The sequence below is a fragment of the Lepidochelys kempii genome, chromosome 16 (genome assembly GCF_965140285.1).
Source record: "Lepidochelys kempii isolate rLepKem1 chromosome 16, rLepKem1.hap1, whole genome shotgun sequence".
NCBI classification, from domain to species: Eukaryota; Metazoa; Chordata; order Testudines; family Cheloniidae; genus Lepidochelys; species Lepidochelys kempii.
Genome location: NC_136395.1, coordinates 19,605,467 through 19,621,368, shown reverse-complemented (window position 1 = coordinate 19,621,368; position 15,902 = coordinate 19,605,467). Strand labels below are relative to the sequence as shown.

The window sequence follows — 15,902 nt, the reverse complement described above, 5'->3', positions numbered from 1 at the left end:
CTTGAGTCCTTTTTCATGCTGCTGTTTGTAACTGGAGCTGTATCGCCCCCACCCCCTCCAGAGGCAGCCTTTCATTGTGCCCCTAGCACAGCGCATTTGCCAGGACGCCGGAACAATGGGGGCAATGTTAGCGGGAGCGCATACCAGGGAGCATGTATACTCCCGGGATTGTCCGGGCATTGCACTCTGTGTGGGGGGAGGAGGGGGCCTTATGGGCCATGCGATGACTACAGCAGGGGGGAGACAGTGTGAACTCTGCTCTTCATGCCTGTGCTGTCCCTCTCAAAGGGCCAGTCCAGTCCAATGAGTCTGTGAAATGCCCAGAGCTGCCTCGGTGCCGGGTCTCAGCATTCCTAGATCAAAGCCAGGTCCATCCCACCGGGTACCCTGTTCTGACCGTGGCCAGTGCCTGCTGCTTTAGGAGAAGGTGGCCCTCTGTCTTCTATAATGCACCTGGTTCATTATACATTGAAATACTCTAAGAGCATCACCGTGGGGGTGGGAACACTGATTGATGGATGTTACAATGGCGTTCCCAGAAGTGCCGCCTCTGGGAATGCTGTCCAGACGTGACAGCCCTGTCGGCTGTCTCAAGCAGTGCGGGTACTTCAGGAGATGCCCATGGATGCAGTGCCACTTCCCTGGCACCAGGCTGAGCCAGAGAGACATGGGCTAAGCTGTCCAACTCTGAAACTGGTGTGGTTTCATTGAACAAGTTGGTGACTTTTGCCTGCCAGCTGCAGCTTCTCTTTGCCTGGCAAGGTATGCATGGGAAAGGGCGACCTGTCGTGGTTGCTTAGGGTGGTTGTCCCTGTGTGCATGGGACATGGGCCGGTCCTGTCGTCCCCCACAGTTTGAAATCCAGAGTCCTCCTAAGGCAACCCTGAGAGTCCACAGTGGGTACTAGTTGCCCCTCCTGGCTTGGCAACAGGCTCCTGAAAGGCCCCTGGCAGGAGTGCATGGATATAGGTGTCTTCGGAACCCTGCCCTGGCTGAAATGCCTCGTAAGTCCCCAAACTCCATGCAGGGGGTAGGACTCATTTGGCCGGGGGCAGGTGGTATGCTGGGAAGAGATCCAGAGCGAAGGATGCCTGCCTGCTCCAGCAGGGTCGCTGTGGAGAGGCAACTGCCCAGGGGTGTGTGGTTTAACTGGCGCATTTATCCCCTTGTCAGGTACGGCAAACTGCATGTCCAGGTGAATGGGGACCACACCAGATACACTGTGGATGAGAGACTGGAGCTGAAAAAGTAAGCATACCTCTGCTGCCATGAGCCCTCCACTCGGCACCAGGGTAGGGAGGGAATGTGTCTGCCTGGCCCCTCTGCTCTCTTCATGGATGGAACTGTCTCCCGGTGCCAAAGGACCATCCACTCTGGGCTGTGTGCTGTGGAATTAGGTCTAGGAGGATACAGGCAGGGAGAATGCTGGGCTGAGATGGGCTGGGATTTGGATCGAGTCAGAAGCTGGGAACTCGGATTGGGTGGGTCTTGGAAAGAAGCCAGGAATAGAATCCAGGTCTCCCGAGCCTGTCTCCTTCTCCAACTGCTAGGCCATGTGTCCTTGCCTGTCAAGGTCCAATTTGTTGAGCTGTAATATCCTGTGGCAGTGAGTTCCACAGGTTAATGATGTGACACTGCTGAAAGTACATTTGCAGCTCTGTTAGCACATTTGGGGGATGTTGGCTCTCGGCTGATGGGCATGTGGGCGCTCCGCCATCAGACGTGTACGCGTACGTACACTTTGGCACGCGCCTGCACACAGGTGTCACTTTATGCCCACTTTTAACAGCCAGTCTGTCCGTCTGCTTCTCCCCAGCACCATCTCCTCCATCCTGGGTGCCTGGCTGGACCAGTATTCTGAAGACTTCCGCAAGCCCCCAGACTTCACCTGCCTCAAGCAGCTCATCTCCTACGTGCGCCACAACATCCCTGGCTCGGACCTGGAGCGGAGAGCACGGATCCTGCTGGCCCAGTTCCAGCAGCAGGAGCACAGCGAGGCAGAGGCAGACGGTGAGCGGTGCTTCCTCCCCGTGCCCCTTAGTGCTCTGTGTGGTGTGTGTCCTGGGCTTCCCTGGTGACGCCTGTGAGAACTGCGTGTGAGGGCCGTCGGTGGGGCCTGGGTGGAAAGGAGGAGGGTTAGCACCCCGGAGGATCTCCAGAGCTGAAAAACCTGCCACATGACCAAAGCCGAATGAATCCACCCTTAAATGAGTCCGTTCTGTTCTGCCCTGCCCTCTTGAGCCCCTCGGACCTCTTCGTGCCCACAACAAGGGGAATTCAGTTTGTAAATGACCCTGGGAGGATTCAGTCTGGGGAAGGATGCTGGCTTTCCTTGCATTGGGCGGGAGTTCCTGCAGGCACCTCCTGTGCGCCCTCCTGGCCTGTACAAGATGGGTGGCCTGAGGGGTGTGAGCGTGTCTGTTTGTGTAGGGGGAGGGGAGGGCAAGCTGTGTATCGGGATGTGGGAAGGGGGGTTAGGGGGAAGGGTCTGGCTGTGGTGTGGGGTGTCTGTATTTGGGGCGAAGTGTGTAACTGAGGAATGGAGGGTTGTCCCTTTGTCATTTCCCCCTGTTTTTCTCAGCTGCGGACCAGACCAGCTGCACCTTCCGGATAGTGGAGGAGAACGGGCTGGGGGAGGGGAAGCCAGACTTCCTCGCCTTCTCCCAGGAGATGGTGGCTGAGCAGTTCACGCTGATGGATGCTGTGAGTACTGCTGCCTTGCCACGGAGTGCTCTGCCCATGTGCTTGGGGTCCTGCCCGTTTGCGCTCTGCTGTCTGCCTGGCCTCTGCTGTCTGCCTGGGCTCTCGCTCTCCTGCTTGCACGTTCCCTGCTCAGAGTTCCCTCGAGAGACCCATCTCCAACCCTCTCTCTTCCAGGAGCTGTTTAAGAAAGTGGTGCCTTACCACTGCCTGGGCTGCATCTGGTCCCAGCGGGACAAGAAGGGCAAAGAGCACCTGGCCCCCACCATCCGCGCCACCGTCTCCCAGTTCAACAGCGTCACCAACTGCGTCATCGCAACGTGCCTGGGGGACCGTTCCCTCAAACCGCAGCAGAGGGCCAAAGTGGTGGAGCGGTGGATTGAAGTGGCTCGGGTAGGACTGTCCTCTGTGATGCCAGCCGTTGCCCAGTGGGGTCTTTCTGGGATGTCCCTTGCTGGTGCTTGAAGCAGTGTAGCCCAGTGGATAGGGCACTGGCTTGGGAGGGGGTTCTAAGCCCCGCTCTGCGACCCTGGGCAAGTCTCAACTTCCAGGGCCTCCGTTTCCCCCTCTGTACAGTGGGGATAATGATACCCGTTATAAAGCCTTATGAATGGGGATAAGAATTGTAACTAATGGCAGGAACTCCCTGTCCCACCTACCATGCCCCCACTAGAAAACTAGATCGTTTTCCAAGGAGCCCATGGCTGAGGGGGACCAAACTAAACCCCCATCATCTGTGGGTTTGAGTAAGTGGGGTTCAGCTCTGACATCCCTCTGCCTTGGACTTTTGATTCTGCAGAATGAAAACTCGGCCAGTGCGGTTCTGTAGAGCTAAAGTCACCCATTCCTGTCTGTGTGAAGGGAGACCCCCGTTTGAGGGGCCTAAGCCTGGGCTGGGACCTACCTGAAAAAGGTTTGCAGGGAGGGGAGGGTACAGATGGGACTCGAGATGTTAAGGGGCCAGCTGCCCAGCTGGGCGAAATCAGCATAGCTCTGACTTCAGTGGAGCTGCACTGATTTACACCAGCTGAGGATTTGGCCCTAAAAGTCTCCATGGCCAAAGGGGGAAACCAATAACTATTGCCTGGCTGCCATCTTTCCAACTAACATTAAACCTTGCCGCCTCCCTGTCTCCCCTCAGGAGTGTCGCATCCTAAAGAATTTCTCCTCTCTCCGAGCCATCCTCTCCGCCCTGCAGTGTAACGCGGTTCACAGGCTGAAGAAGACCTGGGACGAGGTGTCACGGTGAGCGCAGCCCCTTGAGTCCCGTGGCCGGAGTGTTAGCATAGTTTGGGGGTTCCCATCTATGCCACAAGCTGTAACGCTGTCTGACTCACATCCCAGGGCTATAGCCAGGGCCTGGTGATCGTGCAGATGGCACTGTGATCATTTCGGCTCTCCTCCTGGAGTGTGTCCAAAAGCCAGGGACCAATGTAAGACATTTTGCTGTCTTATCAGCATGAGGAAACTACGGTAGATCCCACACGTAAAATATTCCTGGATACCCTCCAAAATGGCAGAACTACCCACTAATGCTGTGATCAGCTGGGTCCTTCCCAGGGGCATGGCCCAGCCTGGAAGGGAATGTTTCATTCAGGCAGATTCCCAGGCAAATGAGGTCAATAAATCTGCGAGCCAAAGGGGAAGAATGGCCATTCTCCCAAGGCATGCTGGGAAAATCTTCTCCATCGCCTAAGAAAGAATCCAGAATACAAGCTGGTGTTTTGGGGAAGTGGAAATTTGGAGAATGAAATGGACTCGTGGTCTACTAGCAGCGTGGGGCTTAGAAAGGGGCATAGGCTTGCACAAGAAGAGGGGAAGACAGCCCCAAACGGGTTGGGGACACCGGTGCTGATGCCTCCTTGTTTCGCCCCGAACAGGGAGAGCTTCCGCACTTTCCACGAGCTGTCGGAAATCTTCTCGGATGAGAACAACCACTCGCTGAGCCGGGAGCTTCTCATTAAGGTACCAGGAGCTCAGAGTCTCTCTACACGTGGGCTTGTTTCTGAACCGGGGGTGGGATGGGAGTTTACCCTGATGCTGCCCAGTCTGCAGTGAGGATGTGTGGAGCAATGGGAACGGGTAGTGAAGTCTATAGCAGCACATACCATGAGATGATAGAGGTCTTGCATGATCTTTAAAGCATGCCCTTTACAGACACACTAAGTGTGCACACACAGACAAACTTTTTGCACGCTTCTGCACCCAATGGGAATGTATATGGGAGTGTGGGTGATTTTAAAACCGAAATGAGGATTCCCTCTGAAATATTTGCATCTCTGATGTTGCAGCCTTTTGCTGGAACATGAGTGTCAGGAAGTGAGAGACTTGAAACTGACTGGGCTATTTCGGCTGCCCAAGATGAAAGGAGAAAGGGGCATGTGGTTTGTAGAATCCTCCCCAGTTTTAACTGTCAGGCAGTGTTTATAATACACACAGGGGAAACTAGTTTTTCATGGGCCAGATCCTCAGTCTATGTAAATCGATGGCTCTTCAGTGGAACTACATCAGCTGAGGGTCTGGCCCAGAACTTCCAACTGGACAGTTTCCCTTTAAGTCTGAAAGGGGCAGAGCAAGGCGGCATGTTGTGAATGGCTGATGCTGACAGCCTGGACTGCTGAGCATGGCTCTGATTGGGCTTGGGCTGCAGCCAGCTCTGGCAGCAAGGAAATCCCCAGCGAGGGCAGAAGATAAGTAGGGGAGAGGCTTATCTATGAGAGAGGAGTGTCTGCAGAGGGATTCCCTCCCCTTATCTCCCTGGAACAGAGGTAAAGGAGCTCTGGCTGTGTGAGCCCATGCCAGATGCCGGCTGTGAGATGAACTCCTGGACTGGCTCCTTGCGCATGCACACACGCGTGCTCTCTCTCATATATGTGCGCTTGCTGGCCTAGTGTGTGCAGCCAGCACCGCGGCAGCCGCCCCCGCCTGTTAGCTGCCTAGAAAGGAAGTAGCCGACTTGGTGGCCAAACCAAGACTGCATCTGAAAATCTCTCTAGTGGGCCTGATTCTGCTCTCGTTCACACCACCGTGGCACAAGAGTAACCCGGCTGATGGCAGCAGCCTTGCACGAGGATGCAGTGGGTGCGAAAGGAGTATTGGAGCCTGCTTGTTACTGTATTGCCCAGTGTCATGTATGGAGCTTTCATTCTGGCTCCATGTAGGGCTGGGCTTAATGGTTCTGTGCTGGAATCGCCTGGCTGCCTGAGGCCCCAGGGTCAAATCCCAACATCAGAGGGGTGTGTATAGGATGTTGTGCACCAGGTGGCTGCTCTGCCCCAGAGGTGGCTGCATTTTAGCAGCCCTGCACATACAAAGGGCCTGCCCAGAGTCCCACTGTCATAGATTGTCTGTCATAGAATATCAGGGTTGGAAGGGACCTCAGAAGGTCATCTAGTCCAACCCCCTGCTGAAAGCAGGACCAATCCCCAACTTTTGTCCCAGATCCCTAAATGGCCCCATCAAGGATTGAACTGAAAACCCTGGGTTTAGCAGGCCAATGCTCAAACCACTGAGCCATCCCTGATTTTAGGGTGCGCAGTGAGTGCTCAGCCCTTCTCAGGCTCGGGCCCAAAGCTTGTAAAATGCTGCTATAGAAATGTCCATCTCCGCATCAGGGCGTTCACTCGGACGTTGCATCCCATCTCTGTCTGGGGCTGAGATCACAAAATCCAAAAGGGAACAGAGCATCCCTTTGATGAGCTATTAATATGTACGTGTGTGTGTGTGTGTGAGAGAGACGGAGAGAGAGATTGAGATGAGGGGAGGGCGGCATGACTCATATCGGGTGAGACTCCTCCTGTTTATAGCATGAATGCTCAGCTTTGATCATGTTCCCACCCCCATAGAGACAGAGGTCTTGTCCACATGGGATGCTATACTGGTATAAGGTAGGGTGTGAATTTAAACCGTTATCACTATACCAGTTTAACTCCCCTTGTGGGCGCTCCTGTTCCGGTAGAAGAGGGCCTGGTTTCACTTGAGCAAATGTCGCTTTGGAAGCTGTTTAATAATAATACCCGGCTCTTTATCTAGCGCTTTTCACCTGTAGCTCTCAAACTGAGGTACAGAGGGGATGTGCCTGAGGTCACCTAGCAGGCCAGTGGGAGAGGTGGGAACAGAAAACCAGGTCTCTTGCGTCCCAGTCCAGTGCTCTGTGCAGTAGGCAGCACTGTTTAAGATGAGCCAAAAAAAAGCCACTCTTAGTCTGGGATAAGTGTGTCCGCATGGGGAGTTGTGCCAGTAGAACTGTAGCAGCTTAACTGTGCTGATATAATTCTACACCAGAAAAGTCTCCCACATAGACAAGCCCTTTGCCCCTCAGCAGGTGGGTGGCACTTCTGTAAACCTGGCTGGGTGGGGCTCCTGTGTTCCCTGCCCTACCTGAATTTCTGTCTGACAGCATGAGCTGCAAGGCAGGGAGTGGGACTTACCCAGGGTTTGCAAAGCACTGTCTGAATTCTTGCCCCAGGAGGCCTGATCTTAGCGATCAAGGAGAGCCTCTAGCAGGGACGTTAAATCAATAAGCCAACCTATGTCGTCTTCCCACCAATCCAGGAGGGGACGTCCAAATTCGCCACCCTGGAGATCAACCCAAAGAGGGCCCAGAAACGGCAGCAGCAGCAGCGGGAGATGGTGAGTGGCGTGGCCGCCCGTTGCTGGTAGCTCACTCAGAGCTCTGCGGCCGTCGCTTGTGTGGGGCTCACCCCGGCTCTCTCTCCTTTTCCAGGGCGTGATGCAGGGCACCATTCCCTACCTGGGCACCTTCCTCACAGACCTAGTGATGCTGGATACTGCCATGAAAGACTTCCTGGATGTAAGTATTCCCCCCCCGCCTCCCCTTCTCTGCCTGGCTTCCCTCACTGAGCCCTGGAGCTCCCAGAAACTGGCTGAGGGAGGCTGTGGCTGAAAATAAAGGGCTGGATCCCTGCATGGTGAGACTCCCGGGACGCATGGGTACATTACTGAAGTCACGCTGCCCCCTAGCGTGATGCAAGGCCTCGCCTGTCTTGCTCTGCGGGATCGGTTCCCAGGGGGAGGGGTTATTGGCAGCTGCGGGAACCCTCGCTTGCAGGTTCCCTGTAACCTTTGTTTGATTTCTATCTTTCAGGGGGGGCTGATCAACTTTGAGAAGAGAAGGAAGGTGAGAGCTGTTCACGTACAGCCGAGCTTTCAGCTTGAGCAGACCTGGGTTAGAGGAAGGGGCTGACTTTGTGCATCCAGGCAGCTGGGGCCCTGCAGATACCTCAGCCCAGTTGGGCTCCCTCATTCTGAAGTCTGAAGCTTCAGTAGCTGGCTCTGGGGGAGTGGTTCCCTGGGGCTCTGAGATTCCATGTATGGTGCCTGTCTAAGACACACACCCCTACCTCATGGGGCAGGAGTCTGGGGGTCTGGTCAGCCAGTAGGAGCGGGCCTCATTCTGTCTCTGCCTCGGCTCCCTGCAGGAGTTTGAAGTCATCGCCCAGATCAAGCTGCTCCAGTCGGCCTGCAACAACTACAGCTTCACGCAGGAGGATCGCTTCGTGGAGTGGTTCCATGGCGTGGAGCGGCTGAGTGAGGCTGAAAGGTGAGCTGGGCCCGGAGCCAGGGGCTTTAGCTACCGGTCCGTCTGCAGGGACCCAGCACCTTCCTCCTCTGGATGGGCCTCCAGAGCGTGGGCTGTTCTGCTGCTCACCCTCCCTCTGTGACGCTCTGCTGCCTGGACCCATAGCGGGACCCTTTGTCTCCTTCAGATCCAGGCTGCTGAAAATCTGCGGCTGAGCCCTTAGGCCCGTTGCTCTGTCCCCTCCACTGTGCGCCGCCCCGAGCCGCCTCCCTGCAAACCCCAACGCACTGGGCGAATCTGGCACTGGGAAAGGGGTGCAGGGTTGGTGACCCTGCAGACTGACTCCCCCAGAACAGGGGGCGTCTAAACACCTGTAGCCTCCCCGCTCTTCAGATGCCAGGCTGAAACCTCAGGACTTGGACCACAACCCCACCTTGCACCCCAACTCCTGAGGCTGTCAGAAACCTGCGGTCACCCTAGTGCTGTGCGTGGGCTCCAATCCGTTCCCTTCCCTGCACTGTTAACATGGCTAGCTCTGGAGGGGGACCCTAGCCTCACCTGACTGAATCTTTGCTCTCTTCCCCTCTCCTAGCTATAGCCTCTCATGTGAGATCGAGCCCCTGTCTGAGTCGGCCAGCAACACGCTGAAGGCAAAGAAAAACACAGGCATCATCAAGCGATGGAGCGAGTGAGTCTCCCTGCTCCCCTTCTCACCAGGGCCCCAAGCAGAGATGGGCTGCCCAGAGCTAGCGGCCAGGCCAAGCTGTGGGGGGTGGTATTTGGGTAACTGCTGGCTGGCATGTCTCCCTCCAGCCCCCCGCTCTTGACCCAAGTGCTGTGGGTGAAACCAGCCACAGCAGCGAAGGGCGCCATGGGCCGAGAGTAAGGGGCGATGGCCAAGCTGGGGGAGATCCTAGGGGGCTGCCTGTTAACAATGAGCTGCATTGGCAGAGTTTGGGCCCCAGGCCTGGGATAGCAGGGGTGGCTGCACTTCAGGCTGTGGGTGCATTAGCACATCTTGGTTGTGGGGTCAGGGTTAGAATAGCAGTGGGGCTGTGCGACGTTAACAGAGCTGGGGGAGGGCTCACGGTTACAGAAGGGAACTGCTGGAGCTGGAGTGCAGGCAGGACACTGGGCTCTTTCTAGAGCGGAGGGAGCTGGGCCTGGGACAGAGGCTTCAGAGGGCATGGGGTGGGTGCTGCGGGGCAGGTTCCCTGGGGGCGGGCAACAGAGGCTGCAGGGGCGGGCGTGGGGCGGGTGCCCCGGCTGCACGGTGCATGTCTGCTTTGTTCCTTCCTGACCGTATCTGTCTCCCGCGTCCTGCAGCCGGCAGGTGCCGAGCACTGAGCCCTGCACTAGCAGCAGCTCCCACTCCAAATCCTTCGACCAGCTCAAGTGCGGGCAGTACCTGTGCAGCGGGGACGCGGCCGACTCGGTCAGCGTCACCTCGGCTGGCTCCAGCAGCTCCGACGTGGAGGAAATCAACATCAGCTTCATCCCCGAGTCCCCCGACTGCCAGGAGAAGAAGGTACAGGGCAGCTCGCTGGGCTCTCCTCGCACCCAGGCGATCAGGAGCCAGGTGCGCCCATTGCAGCCCCGCCTCTGCCCTGGGGGGTGGGGGTTCCCCCCACGCGTCTCCTAAAGGCTGGTTCTAACCTGGAGCAGATGGGAGGCTGAGCCCCTCTCCTTCCATCCCTCCCGTCCAAGGCATGAGTGGGGGTTGTCATTGGGAATTCCCTGCCCCCCCGCTGTGGCTGTAACTCCCTTGAGCAGAACCCCCGCTCCTCTCCTGGCCCTGGGGGTGCAGTTGGGGGAGACACCCGCTTTCCTCTCTGGATGGAGATGCTGAAGCCGGTGCTTGTCCCTCCTTCCCCCCCAGTTCTGGGAATGCACCTCGCTCTCCTCCCTGGACACGTCGGGGATCGGCTCTGGCTCCAGCAGCGCCTCCTCCTCCTCGGTCTCCTCCACCCCGGTGACGGCCTCGCGCACCCACAAGCGCTCCGTCTCGGGCATCTCCAGCTACTCCTCCCTCTCCCTCCCCCTCTACAACCAGCAGATCGATGACTGCTGCATCATCCGGGTTAGCCTGGCCGTGGACAATGGCAACATGTACAAAAGCATCCTGGTGAGCACTGGGTACCCGCAGCGCATCCGGGGGAGGGGGCTAGTCTGGGCTAGTGCATCCGGGGGAGAGTCTGCTGCGTGCCCAATCCCAGAGCCTCCTGAGGCAGGTGTTTGATCCTCACAGCACCTCCTGGCAGAGCTTGCAGCGGGAAGGACAGAGGGCGATTGCTGCTGAACTAACAAGCAGGGGGGCATGGGACCTGTCTTAGGCCTGGCAGCCACTTCTGGGTCCTTGTCCCTGATCCCTGGATTGATGAGCACTCTCCCCTTCCAGGTGACGAGCCAGGATAAGACCCCAGTGGTGATTCGCAAGGCTATGGCCAAACACAACCTGGACGGGGACCGGCCGGAAGACTACGAGCTCGTTCAGATCATCTCAGAGGAAAGAGGTACCTAGGGCTTCTGCTGGGACCCTGCCTCTGGCATTAACTGCCCCTCACAGTATCCTTCGCTTCCTCTCCCCTTCGGTATGAGGCTGTCACCCCAGACTTCTGCCCCTATCATGAGATGGAGCGTGCCCTCACAGCGCCCTGTGTGAGCAGAGGCCCTTGGGCAGTTCAAAAACACCTCTGCTGGCCAAGGGAGACTAGAGCGTGCTGCTGCTGGGATGCTTGGCCTGAGCCCTTAGCTCTGCACCACCCAGCTGCAGAAGCCGCTGAAAGGAACGAGCTGTCCTGGTGTTTGCTGCTTCTCCCAGGCCAGCTGGGACCAGGCCCTGCAGAGTTGGGGTGGGGAAGCTAATGGACCCATTCTGAACTTTGTGACGTTTTGGGTCTGACACATGTTTTGTCTGACACGGTCCCCCCTTCCTAGGGCCTTCTGGTGTCCCTCGTAGCCTGAGCTGCCCATGTTACACTGGGGTATGTCTACACAGAAGCTGGGAGGTGTATGTCTCGCTGAGCTAGGAATTACATGTGCTAGTACTCTAAAATAAGGCCTAAACTTTTAACGGGGAGAAAAATGAACCATTGGAACAATTTACCCGGGGTCAGGTGGATTCTCCAGCACGAACAATTTTCAGAACAAGAGTGGATGTTTCTGAAAGATCTGCCCTGGGAATTATTTTAGGGAAGGTCTGTGCTCTACAGGAGATCAGATTAGATGGTCACAACAGTCTCTTCTGAGCTTGGGATCTATGAAAACAGCAGCCGGGGCTGCAGCTGCGCAGCCAGGGGCTTGGGCTGGTGACCCAAGGACAGACCATAGCTCTCCCGTAGGGTTGTAGTTGGGTAGCTAACCCCAGCTGCTGGGGCTATGCTATTTCAGCACAGTAGCCTGAGTAGAACTAGCCTGTGTACATCTGGCAGCTGCTGTGTAGGCAGAACCTTAGATGGAGCTGTCCACAACTCCTTAGAGGGGATGTGCCCCCCAGGGAAGGAGCTACTGGAGCTGCTTCTGCCATCACTTTCTGGGGAGAACATTCCCCTAGAGTCGTAAAAGAAAGGATGGCCCGGCGCTTAGGGTACCAGCCTGGGCTGCTGGAGACCCAGATCCTGTTCCCTCTCCACCACAGACTTCTTGTTAGACCTTGGGCAAGTTGTGTAGTCTGTGGGCCTCAGTTCCCCCACCTGTAAAATGGGCCCTCCCTCCCAGATGCTCTGAGCCAGAGAGATTCCCTGTGATCCTCCCAGTGGCTGAGGCAGCCCCATGCCGCTCTCCTGTCTGTCAGGGAGGTGAGCACCATCTCCGTCCTGCCAAGGCTGCAGCACTTGGCCAAAGTTAAATGTGAGTCAGCGGCAGAGGTGGGGCTAGGACCCAGGGGCTCACCCTGTGCAGTCCCAGCCTTGCTCTACCTTGGCTCCTGGCTACGTGCTCCTTCCCCTTCCGTGAAGGCAGCCGGAGCCCGTGGGTGACTTAACTGAACTCTCCTTGCAGAGCTGAAGATCCCTGACAACGCCAACGTCTTCTACGCCATGAACTCTGCTGCCAACTACGACTTTGTGCTAAAGAAGAGGGGCTTCTCCAAGGGCGTGAAGATCAAGCACGGCTCCAGCTCCACCCTGCCCAGGATGAAGCAGAAGGGCCTGAAGATTGCCAAGGGCATCTTCTAGCCATGGCTGGGCTGCACCCCTCGCTGACTGGGCTTCGAGGGCAGCCTGCTCTGGGCCTGGCTGCTGGTCTATCTTTACGCCACCCGGCCTGGGTGAGGTGAGCCAGCCTGACCCGCGAGGAAGGGTATCACTCTCCTGGAGCTGCATGGGCGGGTGTGGCTGTGGCCTCTCGGTGGAACCCTGCGTTCCGAGCCGGGCGCTCTCCTACACGCAGGCTGGGTTTTTAACTCCTTCCAATGTGTGACACTGCTGTGGCCGTCGGGTCGCCCAGAGCTGGGCCCTGCCTCTCTGCCTTAGGTGCCTTCTGTCAAAGAGCGGAGGAGAGGACTACTTGCCAAGGGCCCCCTTCACCTACCTGCAGGGGGGGCCACATGCAGGGAGTTTTAGCGGACTCCCTGGAGCGAAAGAGCTGAGCTCTCCCTCTCCAACGGGGTGTATCCCCTCCTGTGCTGAGTTGGGCCCTGAAGCTGCTTTCCCTCCAGGTCCCTCGTTCCCCTTCTGGGGTAAACTGGCAGCATGACCATTTTGCATCGCCCACCTGCCCTTGGGGAGCTGCACTTTGCCTCTGGACCATTCCCCTAGGGACACGAAACTGAAAACCACGCAGCTGCTGTTCCACAGGATCGGTGGGGCATCCTTGGTGTGATGACCTGGCCGGTGGCTTTGATGACTCAGCTCTGCAAGGCTGCTTTTTCTTTCTACTGATCCTCTGGGTTGGACTCCCGTGTCCCTCCAGTGCTCTATTACTTTCAAACCTGCACCAAAGATCAAATGCCAGTGTCTCTTCGTCGGCAAAAAACACCCAGCCGGAACTGCCATCTGAGCCAGGAGGAGCGGAGCCAACTTCTGTACAAGTGTCTGTAAATAGAGACTTTCTTTTTGGTTGGGTGGGAGAGGAGCAGCCAGGTGGGGCTAACAGCCCTGGGCTCCATCCACCCAGCCCCTAGAAAGTGCCACTTACATTGGGCTTTAAAAAGACTTTTTTAAACATTTGACAATGAAATGGAGGAGGGGTGTGAGCAAACTTTTGTAAAAACAAACCCCTGATGTTTACTGAATCTTTTTCAATATTTATTGGTTGTAAATAGGACCGTCAAATGTGTACATTTTTACTAACCCTCCCCGCCCTCCGCTTGTCTTTAAAGTTGCTGGGAGCCATCTTTGTAATGGCTGCCTTCTGTTGTGTGCAGGAGTGGAGACTTTTCCACATCCCCTTTGTTTCTTTATCACTAACAGGGAATTGCTTCAGCAGGGGAGAGAAAAAGCCCAGTTTTTTAAATCACTGAACAAAACACTCACAGTGGGGGGGCTCTTTGTTCCTGGAGCTCCTCAAGCCCTTTCCTGTTTATGCCCATGCCCCTGCCCATTGTAGCAATGCTGGTGAGCCTGCCAGCTCTGGGAGCAGACAGGACCTTTCCTGAACAAGCCTGTAGGAGTGCTAGTCCCTGGGAGCTGTCTTTTAGGAGCCAGGTCTGTAGGACCCTGTTGGAAGTTGCCACCTGACCTGCATGTCTCATCTGTGCTGTGACTTGGGCCATGCAGGGAGGAAAGCTAGACACAGGTATGTAGAGGTAGCGTCAAGCTGCGGGGAGCATGGGGAGGGAAGCTCTTATCCCAGCATGACTGTATCCAGCGCATGCTGACCTTTCCCGGGACCTGCCTGCTCTCTTCCACCCCACTTCTGTCTCTAGCAGCTGCTTCTGGGTTGGGTGGTAACTCCTAGCAGGGCCTTGGGCCTGTCACTCTGGAGTGTTGCTGCTTTGGGGTCTGGCCTGGGCACTTTGTAAAGGGCATTTGTTCATGCATCTGCATGGGCCTAAGCTTCAGGTAATACCCTCTCTCCTCTCCTTCCCTCCCCCACCCCCCAGCTCCTGCACATGAAGGGAGCCATGGCCTCCTTGAAGCAGGAGCCTCTCCTCTCTCCATGGCCTGCCTACAGCGTCTCAGTGGCCCCTTTGCCAGGCACAGCCTCAACAAGCTGGACCTCCTCCGCTGGAGGCTGAATGAGCGACTCCCCGGCTGTGCTGCAAACCAAACCCCTCCAGCTTCCGCCAGGCAGCTGAACCTGTCCCCTCCTTACCTGAGGAGTATTGTAGTATCAGGGGAGGCTGGGAGGAAGAGATCATCTTCATGCAAGGACTCTCTGCAGATCAGCCAGCATGGCCAGCCTGCAAGCCTAGGGCATTCCCTTACCCTACACTACGCTGTGGCAGAAAGTGCCTAAATGCTACTGTCTTGTGGGGGCGCCCTGGCTCCAGAGGATCCTACAGGGTGAACTGTCACTGTGAAATATTCCCTTAACTCCCTATGAGAATGTGAACACCCCTACATCCCACACACTCACAAACTGACCCCACCCCCACTGCCCTCTCCACTGGACAGCTGCCTGCTCAGCTTTTGTACTGCTCTGTGCCTGAACACCTGTGCCCACTCCTGAAATTAAAGGCAGGGCAGGGTCAACTTCCCTGTCTTTCCAGGTGGGCTCAGCTCGCCCCATGTGTATGTGATCACTGAAGCTGGATGTATTATATGTATGTATTTTGTAACACAACTTCAATGAAGGAGCACACTGAGCGGTGTGACATGTACACAGCAATGTAATTAGTCTTTGCAATAAAATACCAATGTGCAAATGTCACAGCCAGGAGGCTGGATGCAGTTTGTCCTCAGGTGCTGGCCTACCACAAAAATGAGGAAAGGACAAAGGCTGGTGCTGTTCCTGCGAAGCCCTGGGCTTCTCACCAGCCAAAAGAGGAGCAGGGAGGGACTGATGCCTGCAGGGATTGCTCGAGTGAGTGACATTTTATTGCTAGGAAAAGAGTGAGGCCCTGAGGCAATTGACAGGATTTGAATCACTGTGTTTTTTCTATTACTAGCAGGTCTGCTCTTTCAGATGGGAGCAGAGATGGTCCTGCTGGATTGATGTCAGCAAACTATCTACTTCTCACCTAAACAGACTGGACCCCAGGTTTCCAACACTGAAGTAGCATTGCATTAGGCCACTGAATCCCACAGCGAGAGCAAAGGAGGAGGGTCAGGACCTGACAGCTGGTCGTAGCTCTACCCATTCTGGGGTAAGTCAGTTCCCCATCTGTAAAACAGGGCTAAATATCTAGTTAATATGGTAGAGATTTTAGTAGGGTTAGCACCATGCCTGCATGAAGGCTTAGGGCCAAGTAGCATTAGTGAACTGATCTCATCTGGTGTAGTGCAGGAGAAAGCAGCCAGCTTTCTAAACAGGGCTCTTCTGTTGCCGAGGATTGTCAGTCAGTGACAGCTTTATGAAAGACCCCCATTTCAAGCAACTCCTTTAAAGTCTCTCTGTGCAAGGTTTGACCTTTACATGAAGAGCAATTTACTAGGCCAAGATGATGATGCAGGTTTGATGAATGGCTCCATGCAACAGGTGCCACCAGGTATATTTTTCACAGAACAAAACTGCCCACTAAATTTGATGTCACCCCTTCTCCCACCAGCTCTGAATG

At 55.9% G+C, this 15,902-nt stretch overlaps 1 protein-coding gene across 4 annotated transcripts in view; it reads left to right on the top strand.

Moving 5' to 3' along the window:
* Positions 1–15,055, top strand: part of RALGDS (ral guanine nucleotide dissociation stimulator) — a 99,816-nt gene extending 84,761 nt beyond the window's left edge. For 2 of the 4 annotated variants that reach the window (XM_073314062.2, XM_073314060.2), the window contains exons 4-18: positions 1,174–1,248; positions 1,817–2,010; positions 2,582–2,703; positions 2,878–3,093; positions 3,842–3,945; positions 4,581–4,665; positions 7,255–7,332; positions 7,427–7,513; positions 7,808–7,840; positions 8,142–8,263; positions 8,835–8,930; positions 9,569–9,821; positions 10,122–10,367; positions 10,641–10,755; positions 12,242–15,055. In XM_073314062.2, coding sequence (XP_073170163.1) covers positions 1,174–1,248; positions 1,817–2,010; positions 2,582–2,703; positions 2,878–3,093; positions 3,842–3,945; positions 4,581–4,665; positions 7,255–7,332; positions 7,427–7,513; positions 7,808–7,840; positions 8,142–8,263; positions 8,835–8,930; positions 9,569–9,821; positions 10,122–10,367; positions 10,641–10,755; positions 12,242–12,417 — 2,002 coding nt within the window. In that variant the 3' untranslated portion in view covers positions 12,418–15,055. The remainder of the gene's footprint in view (positions 1–1,173; positions 1,249–1,816; positions 2,011–2,581; positions 2,704–2,877; positions 3,094–3,841; positions 3,946–4,580; positions 4,666–7,254; positions 7,333–7,426; positions 7,514–7,807; positions 7,841–8,141; positions 8,264–8,834; positions 8,931–9,568; positions 9,822–10,121; positions 10,368–10,640; positions 10,756–12,241) is intronic. The other 2 variants (XM_073314063.2, XM_073314059.2) reach the window with 1 other exon arrangement.
* The last annotated feature ends 847 nt before the right edge of the window (positions 15,056–15,902 follow it).